The 18,816-nt window shown below is 42.8% G+C and overlaps 1 protein-coding gene across 1 annotated transcript in view; it reads left to right on the top strand.

The window, feature by feature from the left end:
• Positions 1-18,816, top strand: part of capza1b (capping actin protein of muscle Z-line subunit alpha 1b) — a 34,292-nt gene extending 15,476 nt beyond the window's left edge. The window contains exons 2-10 of the mRNA XM_088920147.1: positions 4,489-4,552; positions 5,562-5,613; positions 7,218-7,281; positions 7,879-8,085; positions 11,148-11,227; positions 12,317-12,395; positions 13,440-13,511; positions 14,326-14,388; positions 16,154-18,816. Of these exons, the coding sequence (XP_088776273.1) occupies positions 4,489-4,552; positions 5,562-5,613; positions 7,218-7,281; positions 7,879-8,085; positions 11,148-11,227; positions 12,317-12,395; positions 13,440-13,511; positions 14,326-14,388; positions 16,154-16,294 (822 nt within the window). The 3' untranslated portion in view covers positions 16,295-18,816. The remainder of the gene's footprint in view (positions 1-4,488; positions 4,553-5,561; positions 5,614-7,217; positions 7,282-7,878; positions 8,086-11,147; positions 11,228-12,316; positions 12,396-13,439; positions 13,512-14,325; positions 14,389-16,153) is intronic.

The raw sequence follows: 18,816 nt of genomic DNA, 5'->3' as shown, positions 1-18,816 counted from the left end.
TGTTGCTTTTCTAGTCCTTGGATATTTTGTGGAAAACTTTAAAGAAATGTTAAAAAAAGCTGCACGACCTGTGGCTTGGGGTTGGTATTGCCCACATTGCAGAAATCGTAACTCGGTAATAACATATGATAATGTCTTTGGGAACAGAAAACCCGCAGGGATTCTTGTTTGCTTTAAATCAAGTAGATCTGTACTGGGAGGGGCCATTGGTGATTCATTTTACCACATACCAGTTCACTTTATTAGCCGTATACAATTTCTTGTATTAGGAGTTTGTCTTTTCGCATACCCCAGCTTGCTCTCCATGAGACACAGACAGGGAGAGAAGCTTGGGGTCAGAGCGCAGGGTCAGCCATTGTACAGCACCCCTGGAGCAGTTGGGGATAAGGGCCTTGCTCAGGGGCCCAACGGAGTAGGATTCCTCTGCCGGCCGTGGGATACGAACCGGCAGCCTTCCAGCCACAGGCGCAGATCCTTAGCCACAGAGCCACCGCGCCGCCCTTGTGACTTTAAACATATGCTGGAGAAGTCTTAATGTTAGCTTTGGATGACAAAATTACAGCCTTAGCGTCGTGGGGGGAGGTGTAATCTTTTTTCATTGCTTGTTCATTAAGGTGTTGGCCTGTAGGTTTGTGATGACTAAATCTATTTGTTCCACTGATATTTGCTACATGGTGCTGACAAGCTCATGTTACCCAGGACTCCAGGATTTCCTGTAATCTTTCAAAAGCAGTTTGCCTCTTGTTATTAGCTTTTATTATTCTCTCTTTAAAAGGAAGAACTAAGCTATATCTCGTTAGACAGCCTACTGTTCATACACAATACACTGTAGGATTCTGAGTAGCAATCAAAGTGCCTCAGGGTAAAAAGATGACTTTAACAGTGCCGTGCAGACTTTTTTGTGTGCTGTTTGCATGGAAAGAAAAATGGCCCCCATCCGTGAACATGAATGTTTAAGAATCTGAAGAGCAGCAGGTAGGGCTGTAAGGTGGTATGGAAGTACACATCTGCTTCGCATACCCCCAGGGTCCTGCGTTCTGTTCCAGATGGGAGTGCCTATCTGTGTGGAGTTTGCATGTCCCCCCCCGCAAATGTGTGTGGGTGGTGATTCCCATTGTGAGCAAGATTTTTGTTTGTGACTAAAACTGAGCCAGATGAACAGGTTGGGCTGACTGCCCTCCTCCTGTCTGTTGCCATTCTCTGACTAATCTTGAGATTAAAGTACCACTCTCTTGAGACACATGTGCCTGTAAAATGAGAAAAAGAAGGACGTTTTCAGCCATTCCTGTGTTTTCTGGATTTGCTTGCTGTGAGTCCAATTCACACTTTTTCAGTTACTCATTTTTCAGCCGGCTGTCCAGTCAGACTAGGATAGAAACAACTAGTACCTTCAGCTTAACAATCAAAGGCAACCTACTCACTTCAGACCAAAGCAATTGTAAGGATTGAACCTAGAATTTCACCGGGAGAGTTGAGGGATATTACCTGGGAGAAGAACTGGGCAGTAAAGCTTTACTCAAACTACCATAACAAGGAGTTCTGAGTCACGTGGGTCTTTATTGAATTATTGATCAGAGGATGGAGGACATCTGCTCTTCCTGGTTCATAGAAGCATCATAGAAACCCGTCTGTGCTGTGCAAGACTGATGAATGAATGGATGTCAGGCTTTGACATTAATATGAGTGATAGATGTAGTCATATTATATTTATCTAGCTTAGGGGTTACAAAAAATACCTTTGATTCTTTTTTATTTTTCCCTGTAGTGTAGATTTTAGCCTGCTTCTCTTCCTTCTTTTGATCCAGTTTAGCCAGGATTACTAGCTGTGCAGTGAAAGCATAAAGTCAGATCTGTCTTCTGCAGCTGAGGTGTCACCTGCTGGCTATCCATATTGCTTTCCAATGTGACACAGTGGTTCGCATTACTGCCTCACAGAACTGGGGCTCAGGGTTCAATTCCCAGGGTGTCATCTGCGTGGAGCATGTATGCTATCCCCATGTTCACATGGATTTCCTCCAGGTGCTCCGTTTTTTTCCCCAGTAACACCCTGGTGGGTTAATTAGTGTGTGGGTCAGTGTCTGTGTGTGCCTTGCGATAGACTGGTGTCCCATCCAGCGTGTACCCTTTCTTGTGCCTGTTGCTTTGTGAAATAGGTCCTAGCTCCCCCGTGACCCTGAATTGGATGAAGCCGTTTGAGAATGGATGGATGGACTAAAGAGCTCACAACAGGCACAAACAGTGTCATGTTAAGCACCTCACATGTTTCTTCCTCTTAGTCCTTGGGTTTTGAAGGTCTCTGGGGAAGCCTCCTGTAGCCCGCTCTGTCCACAGAGAGAGTGACTGCCATCCTTAAAATACTGTAACAGTATTCCAGAAAATACGGGTTTTAGAATGATTTGTTTTTCAAGAGTTAACCAGGTCTAATCTGTGTTATTTATGAAGTATTGCCAGAGAACTTCAAGGTCTTCCTTTGCGTAGTAACCTGATTCATTCCACATATCTTGAGCTGTGAGCTGTCATTTAAGCCAAGCTCAGGTGCTCTATAATTCAAGATGGCTCCAGTCCTAGAGGTAGATTTACAGAAGTACTGCAAGGTAATTCATTCTATGGCTTTCCTTCCTGCTAGGCCTATTTCTGCCAGAATCGACTGCTTGTGAAACCTGAAAGGCAGCAAACTGCTGTGCAATAGGAGTCTGGTGTCTCTGCAGACCAGCCTGCAGCAATTCTGAAAGAGGAAGTTGAGGCTTTTGCCGAATTCAGAGCCTTTACCTGAAATGGTAAAAATCTGCAAGGCTGCCTAGTGAAGCAGGAAGCAAAGAACGTCTCATTAAGACTGCGCTGCTGAATCTCTCTTTCTCTCTCTTTGCCGGCTCATGAAACCGTTTTGCAAGAATTTGATTGTGGTTCCTTACTCGGAGATCGCTTTTGAAAGAGCTGACAGTGTGATTGATTGTGTATGACAAATCTGCTGAGGTGTTCATGGCTTGCATGCTAAAATCATATTATAAGGATCTTTAATACACCATAAATCGGATAATGCTGTAATTTATGAAATACTCTTTTTTTTTTTAGTTTTAGGGTGTCTACACTGAAAATTACAGTGCACCATCTCACACTGCGGGTTTATAGAAACCGCAGCAATGACTGGATTAATGTAGTTTACTGTGCATGATTAATGTAGTTTACTGAATATTTCATCTTTTGAGGGCCTCTCATTTAATATTTTAGTTTATTCCAAAAACCTGAGAAAGCCCCAAAATATAAAACATTTGTCTTCATCATGTTCATGAGAGGTAACCCAAGCCCCTGTGTTAGGCACTTTGTACTGTGTCCCGTAAATGTGTTCTGAGGTTTCTGCGTTGTATTCTTCGAAGTGGACGAGCTTGCGCCGAGCATTGCAAATATCTACCAGGGACATCAGGGGTCTGCTTCCTAAAAAGCTGCAAAATGAGCAACGTCTCAAGGTGGCAGGGGAGTTAAAGGGTGGTGGGGCGCTCCTCTTCTTGGTCAAAGGCTCCCCTTCTCTAACGTAAGAGCCCAGACCTGCGCAAGCCTGAAACAAACCTGTCAAACTAACCCCCCCCCCCCCACACACACTACCCCAGTGTATCTCACTGCCAGCAACAGATAGCCTACATGCTTACATGTGCAGTATAGCTTACTAAGAAAAGCCCAGGATAGAGTTCCTGCCATCTAAGGAATGGCAGAGATTGAGAACCTGCAGAGAAGGTATTTTCTCTCCCTTCTGTTGACTCTGGTGCCCAGTATTGACCTCTGGTAACCTGAAAGACTCTTACTGTGCTGTAGTATTTCATAATCGAGTGTGTGGTTACTACACTGTGCTTTTGCAAGGGTTAGCAGTCAGGCCTCTACCTGTTCTCTAGCTCCTGTCTTCAGGGATGGCGAGACTCTGTTTTAACAAAAGAGAAATTGAGAAACAGAAACAAATTGAGTCAATTTGACTTTTCCAGTCCCGGTGAATGAAATCCAAACTCATTTGCGCATTTCTTGCGCCGAGCATTGCCTTTTCTGCGGTTTGCTGTCGCTCCCAGCTGCTGGAGAAGTGCCAGCCACAGTTACTTCCCCTGTGTGAAAGTTGAGAGGCAGGTCTCTCTCTCTCTCGCGGCTGGGTGTGACGTCAGGCCAGAGGACGAGGGACTTGCTGTGTAACGTCAAAAGTTTAGAAACAATCATGGGCGTGAAATGTAGACCGCCATCTCAAGTGACCTATGAGACTGTAGAAACACGCTGATACCCGTTCTGGCATTTACACAAAACTGTTAAAAAAAGCATTTGGAAAAGCTGAAAAGAAGGTCACAGTTTAAAAAAAAGAACCCTGTGCTGTCATGGCAATAGCAAAGACAAGAGGTTAAAAAAAGGCAAAGGAATACATGTGCTGTAGGTTTAGATCGGGCTTTAGATGCTATCTGCTACTTCTCTTTTTCACATGAGATTTAAGTTTTTTTTATCTTGCTATCTGTTCCACAGGTCCGCATAGCAGCCAATTTTGTCACCCACGCTCCTCCAGGAGAATTTAACGAAGTCTTCAATGGTGAGAGGAGCTGTTTTGCGTTTTGCTTCTGTGAGCTAATGTCAGCTTGGTGGACAAATGTCCGGCTGCCTTTAAAGGTTAATCAGTAGCAGGAGTGATTACGGCAGCTTCCAGTGATTGTGTCAGCCTTTTCTTTAAAAAAAAAATGAAAGTCATTTATGAGAAAGTGAGGAAATATTGATCCATATCTGAAGTCTTTTTGTCCAGTAATACCAACTCCTAAAAAACGCCTCTTTAGTAAGAAACGTCTGTTCATCAGTCTTTCAAAACTAAATGTTTTAGTTTTACATTTTTTTCACAGTTTAATAATGTGGGTATTGCATAACATTTGGTCTGGTCTGTTAGCACTTCTGTGACAAGCTGTTCTGTTGTGAGCTTTAAATAATAATGGTAAAAGCAGTATATATTGTCTAAGGTCTCACATTCATCACTAGGGCTGAAAGATATCTTACATTCTGTTCATAATTGTACATGAAATCAAATAGTTTAATTATCAGTTAAAGCCAGTTCATACAGAACCTCTTTACAATGAGAATCAGGCTCTGATTTGTTTGCCCTGTCAAAGTTGGCTTGGATATAAGTGTGTTTTTACTCAAGTTACAGTTTAAGCTACAGACACTTTTCATAGTGTTTGTAATGAAAATTAAAATGTGCAAACAGAAAAATGACATTCATATAGCATCCAAGCATTGTAATAGAATGAACCTGACTTATGTCAGTCAACACATTTTAAATTCCTAGCTAGACCTAGGAGATGTGAATAGCAGGGACTGGCCTGTTCAATACACTTGTGACCTTAAGGTGACAGTTCACCCAATGGGCATTGTCTTCTTTTTGCTAGAACATCTGTTCATCTGGGCTGGATGTCTGTTGCTTGATTAAGTTATTGAGGTGAACCTGCAGATTAAGTATGTTATTGGCTTGTCTGGTGTAAGGGTATATAAAAGTTTCAAACCCGCTGTCCTGAGCCGGAACCAGAAGACCCAACTCTGTCTCCTTCCTTTTGCAGATGTGCGGCTACTGCTCAACAATGACAATCTTCTCAGGGAGGGGGCGGCACAGTGAGTACTTGTCCTCTCTTCCAGATTTCAGGGGGTTTTCAGTGGGTTTTGAGGGGGAAACGTCTCCTTTGCCGCAGGGCATGACCCTGACCAAGCAGACATCTTGCCCATCTTTTTTTGTGTCTCCTGTATGAAGTAAATGCTGGGATTACAGCCTGTGCAGGTGGCCGACCCTGTTTCTAGGAAGTCTCAGTAAAGGTCTTTTCGAACCTGTTTTTCTAGTTTTCTGCCCAGTTTGAATTCTCAGTTAACTTAATCTAATTGTTTTCTATGACAAATGTTTTTTTGCCTCGAGCTTAAAACATGCAGTTCATTCCAGATATAGTAGTTTCAAACTGTTGTGGGGCTGGAAAGAAGGAAAGCAGTTACCCAGTTAATCCCACCAAATCACAGAACACTCTAGTGCAAAGCCACTTTTGGACCAAATCTGTTTCTTTGTATGTAAAGAACATAAAATCACAGGTCTACCTTGGGGATAGTTTCAGTTTATACAGCCGTTTTAAATATCTTTAGGCCTCCTGTTTCCGAGAAATGAGCTTCAGGTTTTGCACCCTTCCTTCTTTCTTAGAAAAGATGCATCAGCACAGCATTTTCTCCCTTGACTTCCCCTTTGTTTCCTCTGGAAAGACTACTGGCTTTCATTGGAATGAGCGTCCCAGTTTCTTCTGCTCTGTGAAGGCAGCAGTAACGCCTGTCACTGGTTTAGTAGACACTGGTCTGTGATGTCCTCTAGAGCCTGGGAATATTGAACTATGGGTTTCACTGTGACACTGAGAATGGGCTCTACTGAGAATCAGACTCTTCTTGGCCTTTCTCAGCGTGGGTCAGCTCTCAAAGAGAATTCTAGAGGAGCCTGAAAACTGGAGCCCATTACTCTTACCAGTAAGATTGGAAGGTACTTTCTGTCTGAGAACATTCAGCAGGGAATTCACAGTTGGCTCAGCACAAAGCATTAGTTTGGTTTTGTGCACACTAGAAAGTAGTAATATCCAAGCTATATAAAGGGTTCTTTTCTATATCTGTGCCTAAACTGGGGTTATAAATGTACTGCTGTGAAAACGTCTACACATTTTACTCAATGCTCAGTGTTTTTCCTTTTCTATGCAGAAACAATTCTGTAGAACCCTCCTGTTGAAATGCTGGCTATTTGTCTTAAGCTAAGTTAGCTCTGATCTATGTTTTGTAGGACAGAAAAAAAGATTTAGACTTATGGATATATAGAGAAGACCAAATTACGTTAAGGATATGGAACCCTTGACAATAAGTCAGTATTATTTGGTTGGTAAATGTGATGCTGCTACGACAACAACACTAAGGCTGTTCATGTATAGTTACCTGAATTGGTATGATCAGGTTGTTGATGATTCTGGTCACAATTCAAGTCTAGGACTTTTACACAGCAGGATATCGATTTGTCATACAATACCCATATCCAGGAGCAAAACTGACAACAGGCTGTAAAAATCTGCTGCAGCCATGAGGTTGGATTTTGCACATCATCATATTTAATGGAATTGGAAATGAATCTTTTTTTCAGCTCGAGACTCATTTGGTTCCATTAATTCCTATCATGTCTAACTTTTTATTTTTTTGTTCTGCCACAGCGCATTTGCCCAGTACAACATGGATCAGTTCACCCTTGCCAAAATTGAAGGGTATGACGATCAGGTGAGGGTAGATGATATTTTTGTCGAGGTGACAGAGGTTTGTCACATCACCCTGGCTGCGACACTGCTTTGTAACCTCTGGATTTATTTCTCATGATTTCTTCTCGGCGTTCTAGAGCTTTTTTAAAATGCTTGAGGTCGATGCCATTGTGTCACTTTGCTTGATCATAAGTTTTCAAAGGTCATGAATGGGTGAGACCTGGCTCCATGAGGCTGTAAATCGCAAGTAAGATGGTTGAATGATGAAATGACCGGTATAAGCTGCTCACACAGATCAGATTGGTGCCCTCCCAGAGTTCTAATATAATAGCAGTGGTATAGAAAACTACATTTTGTGACTAGTGTTGTACAAACCATGCAGTACCAAATAATGCAAATATTTTTAATATGCATAAAGATGTAATTGATTGTTCTGAATTACACTGTGTTTTATGATTGACACTCAGTGTACTCTTGTAATGGCAAGTATCTGTATATCTGGAGGAATAGTCAGAGATCGTGTAAGATCGATATAGGTCAAAGCGCCCGGCAGGACAGGAGACGAGAGTGGCACACAGCAAAGGGAGACTTCCTTCAAGCGCGCCGTCCTCTCCTCTAGGTCCTGATCACAGAGCACGGAGACCTGGGCCACGGCCGCTTCTTCGACCCCCGGAACAAGCTGTCCTTCAAGTTCGACCACTTGAGGAAAGAAGCCAGCGACCCGCAGCCCTACGAGGGGGAGGCTTCACTGAGGTCGTGGCGGGACGCCTGCGACACCGCCTTGAGGGCCTACGTCAAGGAGCACTATCCCAGCGGCTTCTGCACGGTGCGTACCCGCTCCCGCTCCCGGAAGAGATTTTTGGGGAATTAAAAAATGGAAGTTGGATTTTTTACATCTTGGTGTCACTCTTTCTCTTGAAAACAAGGGGTTGTGAAGACTTATTCTGGAGGAAGCACCTATTGTAATAGGTTCTTAAGAAGTAGCACCCATTGTGAGATGGTTAACAGGTGCAGACTGACCAAGGTTCCTCAAGCAGCTCCTCCAGAATTGGGATGGTTTGAAGTTTGTGTGACCCCTGTTGCCTTTTTTTTTTTGCCTTGAGCCTGAAACATGCAATTCATTCCAGATATAGTAGTTTCAAACTGTTGAGGGCCTGAAAAGAAGGAAAGCAGTTACCCAGTTAAACACAACAAAATCGCAGAACACTCTAGTGCAAAGAGATTTTTTGACAATCAGTTCATTTGCATGTAAAGGACATAAATTCACAGGTCTGCCTTGGGGATAGCTTCAGTTTATACAGCCGTTTTAATTATCTTTAGGCCTCCTGTTTCTGAGAAATGAGCTTCAGGTTTTGCACCCTTCCTTCTTTTTTAGAAAAGATGCACAGCATTTTCTCCCTTGACTTCCCCTTTGTTTCCTCTGGAAAGACTGCTGACTTTAGTTGGAATGAGCGTCCCAGTTTCTTCCGCTCTGTGAAGGCAGTAGTAACGCCCGTTTAGTAGACACTGGTCTGTGATGTCCCCTAGAGCCTGGGAATATTGAGCTCTGAGATTCCTGTGGTCTAGACATTGCCTCTTCTTGCAACAGAGTAAAGGCAATAGAATGCCAAGAACTTAAAAATCCATCTCTCATTCTTTTATTCACAATGGGTGCTGCTAAGATATCTCAGATGCAGTATCCAGTGTGAGGTGGTTAACAGGTTGGTGTGGGTGCAGACTGACCAGGGTTCCTCAAGCAGCACCTCCAGAACTGGGATAGTTTGACTTTTGTGTAACCCCTGCAGCTTGCCTGGACCCTCTGATCTCCTGTTAGAGCTGTGAGAGTTAGAGCTGTGCTGGTCCCACGTTGGTGCAGAATGCTGTTCTTGCTATAGCGCGGGGGTTGCAGAATGAGGAGGTGCAATGCAGGGCCTGACAATGGCCATGTAGGAGGAAGCTGTCATCTCGCGCGTGCTTGCCACTGTCCGCTATTCCAAACTGAGACAAAGAGAAGGAACCACAGGAGAAATCGATGATCGCAAACAGGAGATAGCAAGCTCTTCTTGGAATGGAGCGAGAAGCTTCATTGGGATTTTATATTTATGAAAAGAGTAGTAGCTAAAAGAAGGGGGATTCTTGCCTTCTTGCTCACTAACCATGCTCTCGCGGTTTGTCTAATCCGACATCATACGGGAGCTCAGGGGACTGAAGACGGGTGGGTGTTCTCAGATGGTGATGAGATTGTTCGAGTTCTAGTTGCATTACAAATATGACTCGCTTCAGGCTGTATTTAATGGTCTATTTTTCCACTGTTTTATTTTTATTTGTAACATTGGGTTAAGAGCAGGAATAAAACCTGTATTACAGACAAGGTGGAGCACTACAACCAGTAGTCAGATAAGATAACTCCATTTACTTTTCCTGGTTTATGTGAAATAATGCAATTATACACTTACACTTGTATTGTGCTATTCTGGACACTCCACTCAAAGCAATGGGGACTCCCCTCCACCACCACCAATGTGCAGCAATAGTGCGCCAGTACATTCACCACACACCAGCTATCAGTGAGGAGGAGAACAGAGTGATGAAGCCAGTTCAGAAATGCAGATTATTAAGAGGCCATGATTGATAAAGGCTCAAGGGAAATTTGGCCAGGAAGCCGGGGTAACACCCCTACTCTTTTCGAGAAACATCCTGGGATTTTTAATTACCACAGTGAGTCAGTACCTTGGTTTTACATCTCATTGGAAAGACGGCACCTTTTTACAGTATGGTGTCCCCGTCACTATACTGGGGCTTTAGGAGCCATACAGACTGCTGGGTGAGTGTCCCCTACTAGCCTCTATAATACCTCTTCCAGCAGCAACTTTAGTTTTTCCCAGGAGGTCTCCCATCCTGGCCAGGCACACACCTGCTGAGCTTCAGTGGGCTGCCAGTTGTAAGTTGTAGGGTGTATAAATAGTTTCAATATCCTTGAAAGAATTGCTCTCACCAGCCAGTAAAAAGGAAGCCTGATATAGCTGCAGCATACATGTCAAAGCAGTGCACTTTGAAAGTCACACAATTCTAATCGAATTGGCACTGTGGTTTCCTAATTATTTACCTAACAGGTAATCTGGCTTGTTTACCTGTCAGGGTAGAATGCTCATTTCCATAGACTTAGAAGAGAGCAGGTTTGCTTTTGCTAGATTTCTGTTATTTGATAAGATAAGCAGCTTGTGAGGACAGGCTTAAGAGAATTTCAGTTTAGTCATTCAGATTCATGTGGCTTTATCAGTTTATTGAGCTGATCCCTTTTTTTAAGAATGTCATTGCTTATAATGTTATAGAATCCTGAAGAAAAGTTATAAGGCACAATGTTCAACATTCTAACAAGCTCATAAATCAAATACACAAAGTTACTTATGGGCAGCTGCAGAAAAAGAGACTGAACTTGAACGGTGACCAGACAACATAAAATTTTCATAAATGATGCTGGTGACCTGCTCCTTTGTGTAGTGCCATAGCACAGGTTATAAAAACAGAGGCAGAAAACTGGAGCTGTAATAGGCCAGGTATGAGGACACACTGTGGGACCAAGTTAGAAAAATATGATCCTTGAGTGAGATCAGTGGAGAGAAACCGATAAGCATTCAGCCCATCCTGCTCAGATGTAGGACGTCTGAATTGTTAGAGGGTGTTTCTGAATTAACAGGATGTCCTAACAGGAAGTTTTTAATGTACAGATTTAAGAAAAAAAAATCTACAGATCTGTTGGTGGCAGACAAGATGCCAGTTAAGTGCTTATTATCTCCTTCAGGGAATTCACATTTATGCACGGGCATGACATTCCACATAAGCAATACTGTTTTGCACACAGTTGCTGTTTATTTCATGAGCTTATTTATGCCTTTTCTCTTTCTCCAGGTTTATGGCAAAACAATTGATGGGCAACAGACCATCATTGCCTGCATTGAAGGCCACCAGTTTCAACCCAAAAACTTCTGGTAAGAACCTGTTAATTTCCTGTCTTGAACAGAAGGGGTGTATCTGGTGCTGTTTCTATACAGAAACTAGCACCAGATAGTTTGTACAAATGCTGTTATGATAGTGTTCAGCAATTATTTGGGACACAACTGTGAGTACACGTCACCCTTCCTTAATTTAAACAATTTGCTTGATTGATCAAAAACATAAGTGTTTCTGATGTTTACAAATATCCAGCTGGGTGTAACCTGTGAAACCTAATGAATAGGAGCTCTCCAGGACCCCTACTCTAAAGCAAGTTAGAATAAATAAAAATCCAGAGTTGGGCTTCGCATTGATTTAGGAGAGAAGTGAGAAGTGTTGAATGAGGCGATCTGTTACTCTAGCAGTATCTGATCAGTCCTGTGGTTGAGGTTAAATCTGACCATCAAGATGGTGAGCAGTATGAGATGGACGTTTCAGGTTCGAAAGCTGTGATTAGCATTATCTTGAAACGGAGTTCATAAAACCGAACCCGTGAAGTCATAAAAGACATTCAAGGCTTTTTAAATGTGACAGAAACAACCAATTGAATAAATGCTAATGCAAGCCACTGAGTGGATTGCAAAAGTGACATCACTTTCAATGCATGTGTGGTTCCTAGGTTAAAGGAACATAAGAAAGGTTACAAACAAGGGCCTATTGAGCCCATGTAGCCTGTTTGGTTGCTAGTTAATTTATCTGGTCATGTAAGCATCTAAAAGGAAATAAAGTGATGGGGTAAGGGAAACTGTTTTCTCCAACAAGAGAAATTGCTAAGTTGACAACTTTTGATTTGCTCTGAAGCTAGACAGTGTGTTGAAAAGGGTGATGTAATATGATTGCTGAATGGCCTTATATCTGGCAAAAAAAACTACTTTAGGCTTTAATGAAAGAAGAGGTTGAAATGATTGGTTTACACTTTCTTGCAGTTAATTACATTAATTGCTGCTTATCACTTTAAACCTTTTAAAAAGAGATTCACCCAGCATGTGACACCTGAAATGGCTGAGCCTCGGAGAGAGAGCCCTGTTTCCCTCAGCTCAGAACATGGTGACGTGTTTTCGTTCTTTCTGTTCTGTTCTTTCTAGGAATGGCCGTTGCAGATCTGAATGGAAGTTCACTATCACCCAGTCCACTTCTCAGGTGGTGGGAGTCCTGAAGATCCAGGTGTGTTCTGCATACTGGGATGGATCTCTGAATAACTGTTTGATTTGCTTTTTGCCATACAAGGAAGGGGTTTTATTTCAGTTTGGTACAGGGAGCCCTGAAGTGACAAGGCGAGAGAGGAGCATGAGATCCACTCATTCCCTTGCCTTTAGTTTCTTGTTCCCAGCCCTTTTAAGATAGACACGGATTTGTATTGAACAAAACGTTGTGCAGGTTACAAAATATTAAGATATTCCATTCATCCATTTCTAACTACTTTATCCAATGAAGGGTTTCAAGGGAGTCGGAGTCTATCTCAGCAAGCAACTGGCACAAGGCAGGTTTCACTCTGGAGGGGGTGCCAGTGCATTGAAGGGCGCACAGACACAAACACAGACATAGACGCACACACACTAATGCTGGGGCCAGTTTTCCCAGAAGCCAGCCTACTCACCAATGTGTCTTTGGACTGTGGGAGGAGACTGGAGCACCTGGGGGAAACCCACACGAAAACAGAAGGAACATACAAACTCCATGCAGATAGCACCCCAGGTCCAGAATTGAACCCAGGGCCCCAGTGCTGCAAGGCAGCAATGTTAGTGCCACCCCTATTCCATCTTTTAATTATCTTACACTGAAGGGGTGGTGTTTGGTATTAAATCTCTTGCACCTAAAATCTACTTCAGTTGCTGTCTTTCATGTTCAGGGCAGTTTGTTGTTGACACGCACTACACTTAGTCTAAAGAAGCACCTTCTTTTTTTTCCACCGCACAATGTGCCAATTTAAATTTTTTTCATAGTGACTCATCCTCTTTCAGTTTTTGACTGAAGTGAAACTCTGGGTTAGCCTTTTGGCTTTGAAGAGCTGGGATACCTCCCTTCATTTCCTAACCTGTTTTAAACTATCCACTTGTCAGTGCTTCAGCGGCCACAGCAGTGACGAAAAAACAAAACAACTTTCTGTCATAAAAGGTTTTACGATTCCTGTATCTCGTGTATCAGTTATATATATATCACATGTCTCCTCTGCAATTGATTGTGCCTCTTTGTGTGTTCCCCATACAGGTGCATTACTATGAGGATGGCAACGTCCAGCTTGTTAGTCATAAGGATGTGCAGGAGTCCATAACAGTGACTGTAAGTACATCCTCCGCCTCTCTGAAGCAAAGCCGCCATGCTGGTGCGGTTTGCTGACTCACTTCCTCGCATCCTGAACTCCTGCCCTTAAAAGGAAGCTCGTTCAGATAAGAGTCGAGCACAGCGCTGCGGCAGGAGGCCACCCAGCCACGGGCCCACCTCGTGGCCCGCCTCGGCCTCTCGAGTCTAAAACACCTCCAGGAGTGCCGCTGGCTGTCGAGGAGCTCGAAAGCCAGTTCAGGCATGACGAAAGTTTTTTGAAAAATAGGTCACAAAAGCATGTCCAGCTAAGTGGAACTGCTTTTAAAAACTGATAACGGGAGGTGCTGGTTTATACAAAGGGTGGTGGGAGTGTGGAACAAGCTGCCCAGCCATATTGTTGGAGCTAGATGAGATCGGGTCGCTAAACTGCCATATGGGCTAGATGGACCCGATATTATGATAGTGTTTGTAACTGTTCTTATGTTCTTAAATGGGATGTTTTAACAGTGTTGTGCTGTTATTTCTATTTTGGTGTACAGTACTTGTGGAATAGTGAAAAGAGCAGAGGTATCAATTTCAAAAAATCAAATAAGAGTTTGCAATAAACCTGAACTTTTTTGACGTATTTACAGGACTTTTCTCATGGTGTCAGTTTAGATGGGTGGTGGGTAGCTGTAGTGTTCTTGCATGGCCTAGTAAAATCACACAGGAAGATAATGAGTTGTCTGTATTTATAAAAGCTATCTATGAGAGTGCTTTCCAGCCCCATCAGAAGTCTATGGGTGTGTTTCACCTTCTCTGCAATAAACCTTTTCTTTTCCCACTCTTGCAGAATGAAACCCAGACTGCCAAGGAGTTTGTGAAAATAATTGAAAGTGCAGAAAACGAGTACCAGGTAAGTTCTCTCACACCAAGCAGGGTTCAGCTTTTTTTTTGCTTTTTTATGATCATTTCAATTTTCGCTTTCTCTTTCAAGGCTTCATTTTGAGCTAGTGGTGATCTCCTCAGCCTTTGATTAGTTTGTGTTTGTTTTCCCACCTCTCTGCGTGTATGTGTTTAGGCGGGAAAGTCTCAGTCTGTGGCACCATTTAACATACATTTTTCCCCGGGGCAACACAAAACTTGGTTTCCTGTTCCTGTTGTGCAGTGAGAGATGTATTGCACAAAGCTGCCAGGCTCTTCAACCAGCGCGTTTTGCACAAAATGCTAAGTTGTTTATGCGGGCTGGAGGACACAGATGCATGACTTTTCTAAAGCACTGAAAACTTGCAAAGTTTTTTCATGTGGTTCTTTTATTTATTATTCTCAAGTGCAAAAAAACAAAATGTGATAATTATTCTTAGTCTGAACCCTAACCGCTTAAAATGTGGTCATTGACACGTCACATCTAGGAAAGAGGAAAGCTGCAAAGGTTCACTTGGTAATCAAGGTCTCTTGTAGTTTTCATTCCAACTGAGGATTGGACCCCGAAGAGAACCCCAAATCTGAGGGGTAACTTACATTTAAGAATTCTGTTTTTATTTATTTGGAAGAGTGGAGCCACCTATCAGCCAGCAGGGGCCAGTGTTAAAGGGCATACTGAAAACTCAACAAAACTGACTTTGGCTCCAATTGAGTACGGGAACCACTTGTATTTGTTGAATTTGTAAAGCCTCTACGTGTGTATCCATGTGGTAGTAGCGTAGGGATAGTGGCATCATAACTAAAAGAAAAATCCATAGAGCCTGAATTGTGGTGTACAGCTCACAGACGGAGGGCAGATGTCCTTTTGCATGTGTAAGTGGCACACAGAGGAGCAGACAAGCACTACTGTCTCATACAGCAGGGGGTACAGATAGGGCTGGGTGATATGGCCAAAAACATTATCACGATAAAAATGTTCATATCAGTCGATATCGATAATTATCACGATAAATGTCAAATCATTATTTCTTTCAAGTTTAAAGGCAGATTTTTTCTCCTGAGTAAAAGTTGAAGAAACCAGACAGTTAATTGGTAAATTAAACAACTTTTTATTTTAAGAACACAACAAACACTTGCCAAACAGCAGAAACATTAAACAAATCTGTTAGCTGCCCGGTCTGCAACATGCACGCGCACTCGTGCAGTATTTTGTTTGCATGCGCAAAGCATAAACATATACTGTATATCGAACATTTATCAAACTTTTGTTAAAATTATATCGAGGAAAATTATATCACGATAATTATCGTTATCCAATTATCACCCAGCTCTAGGTACAGATGCCCATTATGAAAGTCGTAGTTGTTAATTACAGCTGTGGGAGATATGTAGGAAAAACTGAGTATTTCCAGGGCGTGCTTAGGCGCACGTTCTGAATGTGTCAGGATTGCCGATAGCTGGCAATGAGAAACCTGCAGTGGGATTTATCTCGGGTACCAGTTTGATAGGCGGAGAGGAGGGGGGGGGGGGAGTCTAGCCCTGCCTCATGACTGGTTGGTATTGACATTGTTCCTTGTTTGTGACAAAATGACCTATTTTTTTGCAGGTAAGAAATGATTTTGAGACCAGGCCATTCCAAAAGATTGACCAAACTGCTGCAGATTGAGTGTCTAGAGTAAATTGAGAATCCTGCCACCTTATATAACCCTGCCTCCCTCCTTTTCCATTTTTTCTTCTTTCCTGCGTGTCCCGGGCAGACGGCCATCAGCGAGAACTACCAGACCATGTCCGACACCACGTTCAAAGCCTTACGCCGGCAGCTGCCTGTCACCCGCACCAAGATCGACTGGAACAAGATCTTGAGCTACAAGATCGGCAAAGAGATGCAGAACGCTTAGAGCAGATGTGCATGAGTTCGCTAATGTTACCAACGTGTGCAAAAAAAAAAAGACAAACTAAAACTTTGAAAAAAAAAAAGAAAGAGGCAAAGCAAGGTGTGGTCTCACGGAAAGTGTGGTCCGATGTTTGTTTTCCTTGGGGGGGGAGGGGGGAGGAGGATTGATTTTTTTTTTTAAAGAAACCAAGGTTTAAAATGGGCAGGGGTACTTTCGTTGCTCAGGCTATTGGAAAATCGAGATCTAATTGGATAAGCACTGACTTATCGGCAGAATTGAAGCTTATCTTGCATTTGAACGAGTTATTCTTATTGTTTCGTACACTTTGAGACAACAGAGGCTTTTCTCTCTCTCTCCCACCCCCACGCTCCCCCCCTCTATGAAGTCTCTGATGGAGGTAGTAACTAGTGCCCCATACCATGCCAACTGACATGCTTAGCAGTCAGAGCTGTCTGCAGCAGTCAGATAGTTTTAGCTCGCTTACATCCTTCTTCATTTGCCCGAGTTGAGCAGATCCAATCTTAAACGGTTTTTGATACACCTTTAAACTACATCCCCACTGCACCAGAGCTTCCGCAAACACGTTTCGCAGTGGCTGAAATAACTGCTATGTCTCCAATGTCAGGGAAATACTTTACAGTAACCCAGTTTGATCTTCTGCAAAATCTCTTTCCCATGGTAAAGATCCCCAGTTCAAGTGTGTTCCTTCCTCTGCGTACACAAGACAACGATTTGGTTATGCAATGTAGTTGTTGGGGGTGATTTGATTTCTGTAGTACGAAGTCTTAAGGCACTGTTGCCTGTTGGGGAAACTGTGCTGTGGTTTTGTTTCTCCCCTCTGGTCTGCACGGGCAGAATTGACGGATTTAAAGGCAGCCAAAAAGTTGGGGGGGGAAAAAAGCAGTGTTTTTGTCTATGCATCCACACGCCATACCTAAACCTAGCCCGCGGGGCTGGTTGCTTTGCAGTGTTAAAACTCCTTGCACAGAATTTGTGGTTCGACCTCTTTCTGTCTTAATTTGCGAAAAGCTGCCGCCCCCTTCTGGTGTAAAGTGTGAGAGTGGAGATGAACAAGTGGAAGTTATCCTGTCTCCATAGATGTCCTTTTTTTTTCCCTTTCTTTAGCTTTTAGTGCTAAATATTTTTACAACTGTAAGAACAAACATGTATAAATTCAAATGGAATAAAGGATTTGCACCAAAATGTGGGGTTTCCTTAATCCAGAGGATTTTATTTTTTTAAATAGCTTTTGTTTTTTCCTGGGTTCTTGGAGGCAGAAGGTGAATTGAAAACATCTCAATTGGGCAGCTTCTAGGACAGCATGTGGATGTTGACAATGTTAGTTGGCAACCCGCTTTCTGCACCTTTGGAATTCAAAGGGAAACTCCAAGATTGTAACCTCCGGGTTTTGAGCTGTGGGTGTTGAATCCTCTTGCCCAGGAGTGATGAATGCTGCATGTTCACCCTCTTATTCTCACAACAGCAGCAGTGTGGCTGCAGGACTGATGCAGCTCTCATCAATAACACTGCTTGCTTTCGGGTGCCAGGCAAGTCACAAGCAGGGGCACCCTGGTCGACTCAAATCTTGTGAGCTCCGGAATCGTTGAGCCACTTTAGTGCAATTCTCATCACAGTGGTTTGAAGTCATTGCACATGCTCTGACCAGCGATGTGTATAATATCGGGGAACATTTGCAGTCTGAAAGAGCACTGTAAAATAATTTCTTTGCTTGGGTGGGGTTTCCTTTGCCTGAGCTAGCTTTCCTTGGCCCTGTTTTTACCACTTCACAAAATCAGTAGGAGATTTTGGGGTTTTCCTATTCCTTGACTCGGAAAGTAATGGCCAACCAATTTACTCTTTTGCAGTCCCGTCACTGCCTCTAAAATAGTTCTCTTTTTGATGGTGAGAATATTTAAAAGTTTAAGGAAGTCTGAAATGTCCAGTGTGGGGTGTGTCCAGTTGTGTCCTAAAGGTTTTGGCTTGTGTATGAGCACTTCAAAAGGGAACGCCTATCTTTAATAAATAATGTATTCATCTTTTAGCTCTTAAGCTCACTCTCTTGCTGTTACTGTAGGAAGATGAAACTGAATGTGTAAAACAGGCCGCTAGCTGGTTATATCCACATTTTCTGGCTGTATCTGGCTTTTCTGGGGAATTGCAGAGCTTGTTTTTGGTCATGTTGTAGCTTTCACTTCCTGTAGCATCTGCACTATTAGTATTGTCTTTACTATCTTACGCGCTTCAGTGAGACCATACCTTTCATAAAAATTAAACGCTTGGGGAGCCTTGGATTAGTAGATTTATGCAAAAAAACAAAAGAATAGAGTGGCTCTGTAAAAATAACAGCACTACTAGTAACAGTTCTTGAAGCAATAGAGCACAGCTGACAGAAGTGTCTCTTCCTGTAAATGCATCTCTTTTGGAATGAAACCATCTGTATTATATCTCATTACTGTCATCCATTTATATCTTGTGGTCCTCTGTGTAAAACCATGTCGATTGGACAATACACTTGCGAGTTATTC

The sequence above is a fragment of the Atractosteus spatula genome, chromosome 7 (genome assembly GCF_055471065.1).
Source record: "Atractosteus spatula isolate fAtrSpa1 chromosome 7, fAtrSpa1.hap1, whole genome shotgun sequence".
NCBI lineage: Eukaryota > Metazoa > Chordata > Actinopteri > Semionotiformes > Lepisosteidae > Atractosteus > Atractosteus spatula.
The sequence above is the reverse complement of the archived record's forward strand: the minus strand, read 5'-3'. Positions and strand labels throughout refer to the sequence as shown.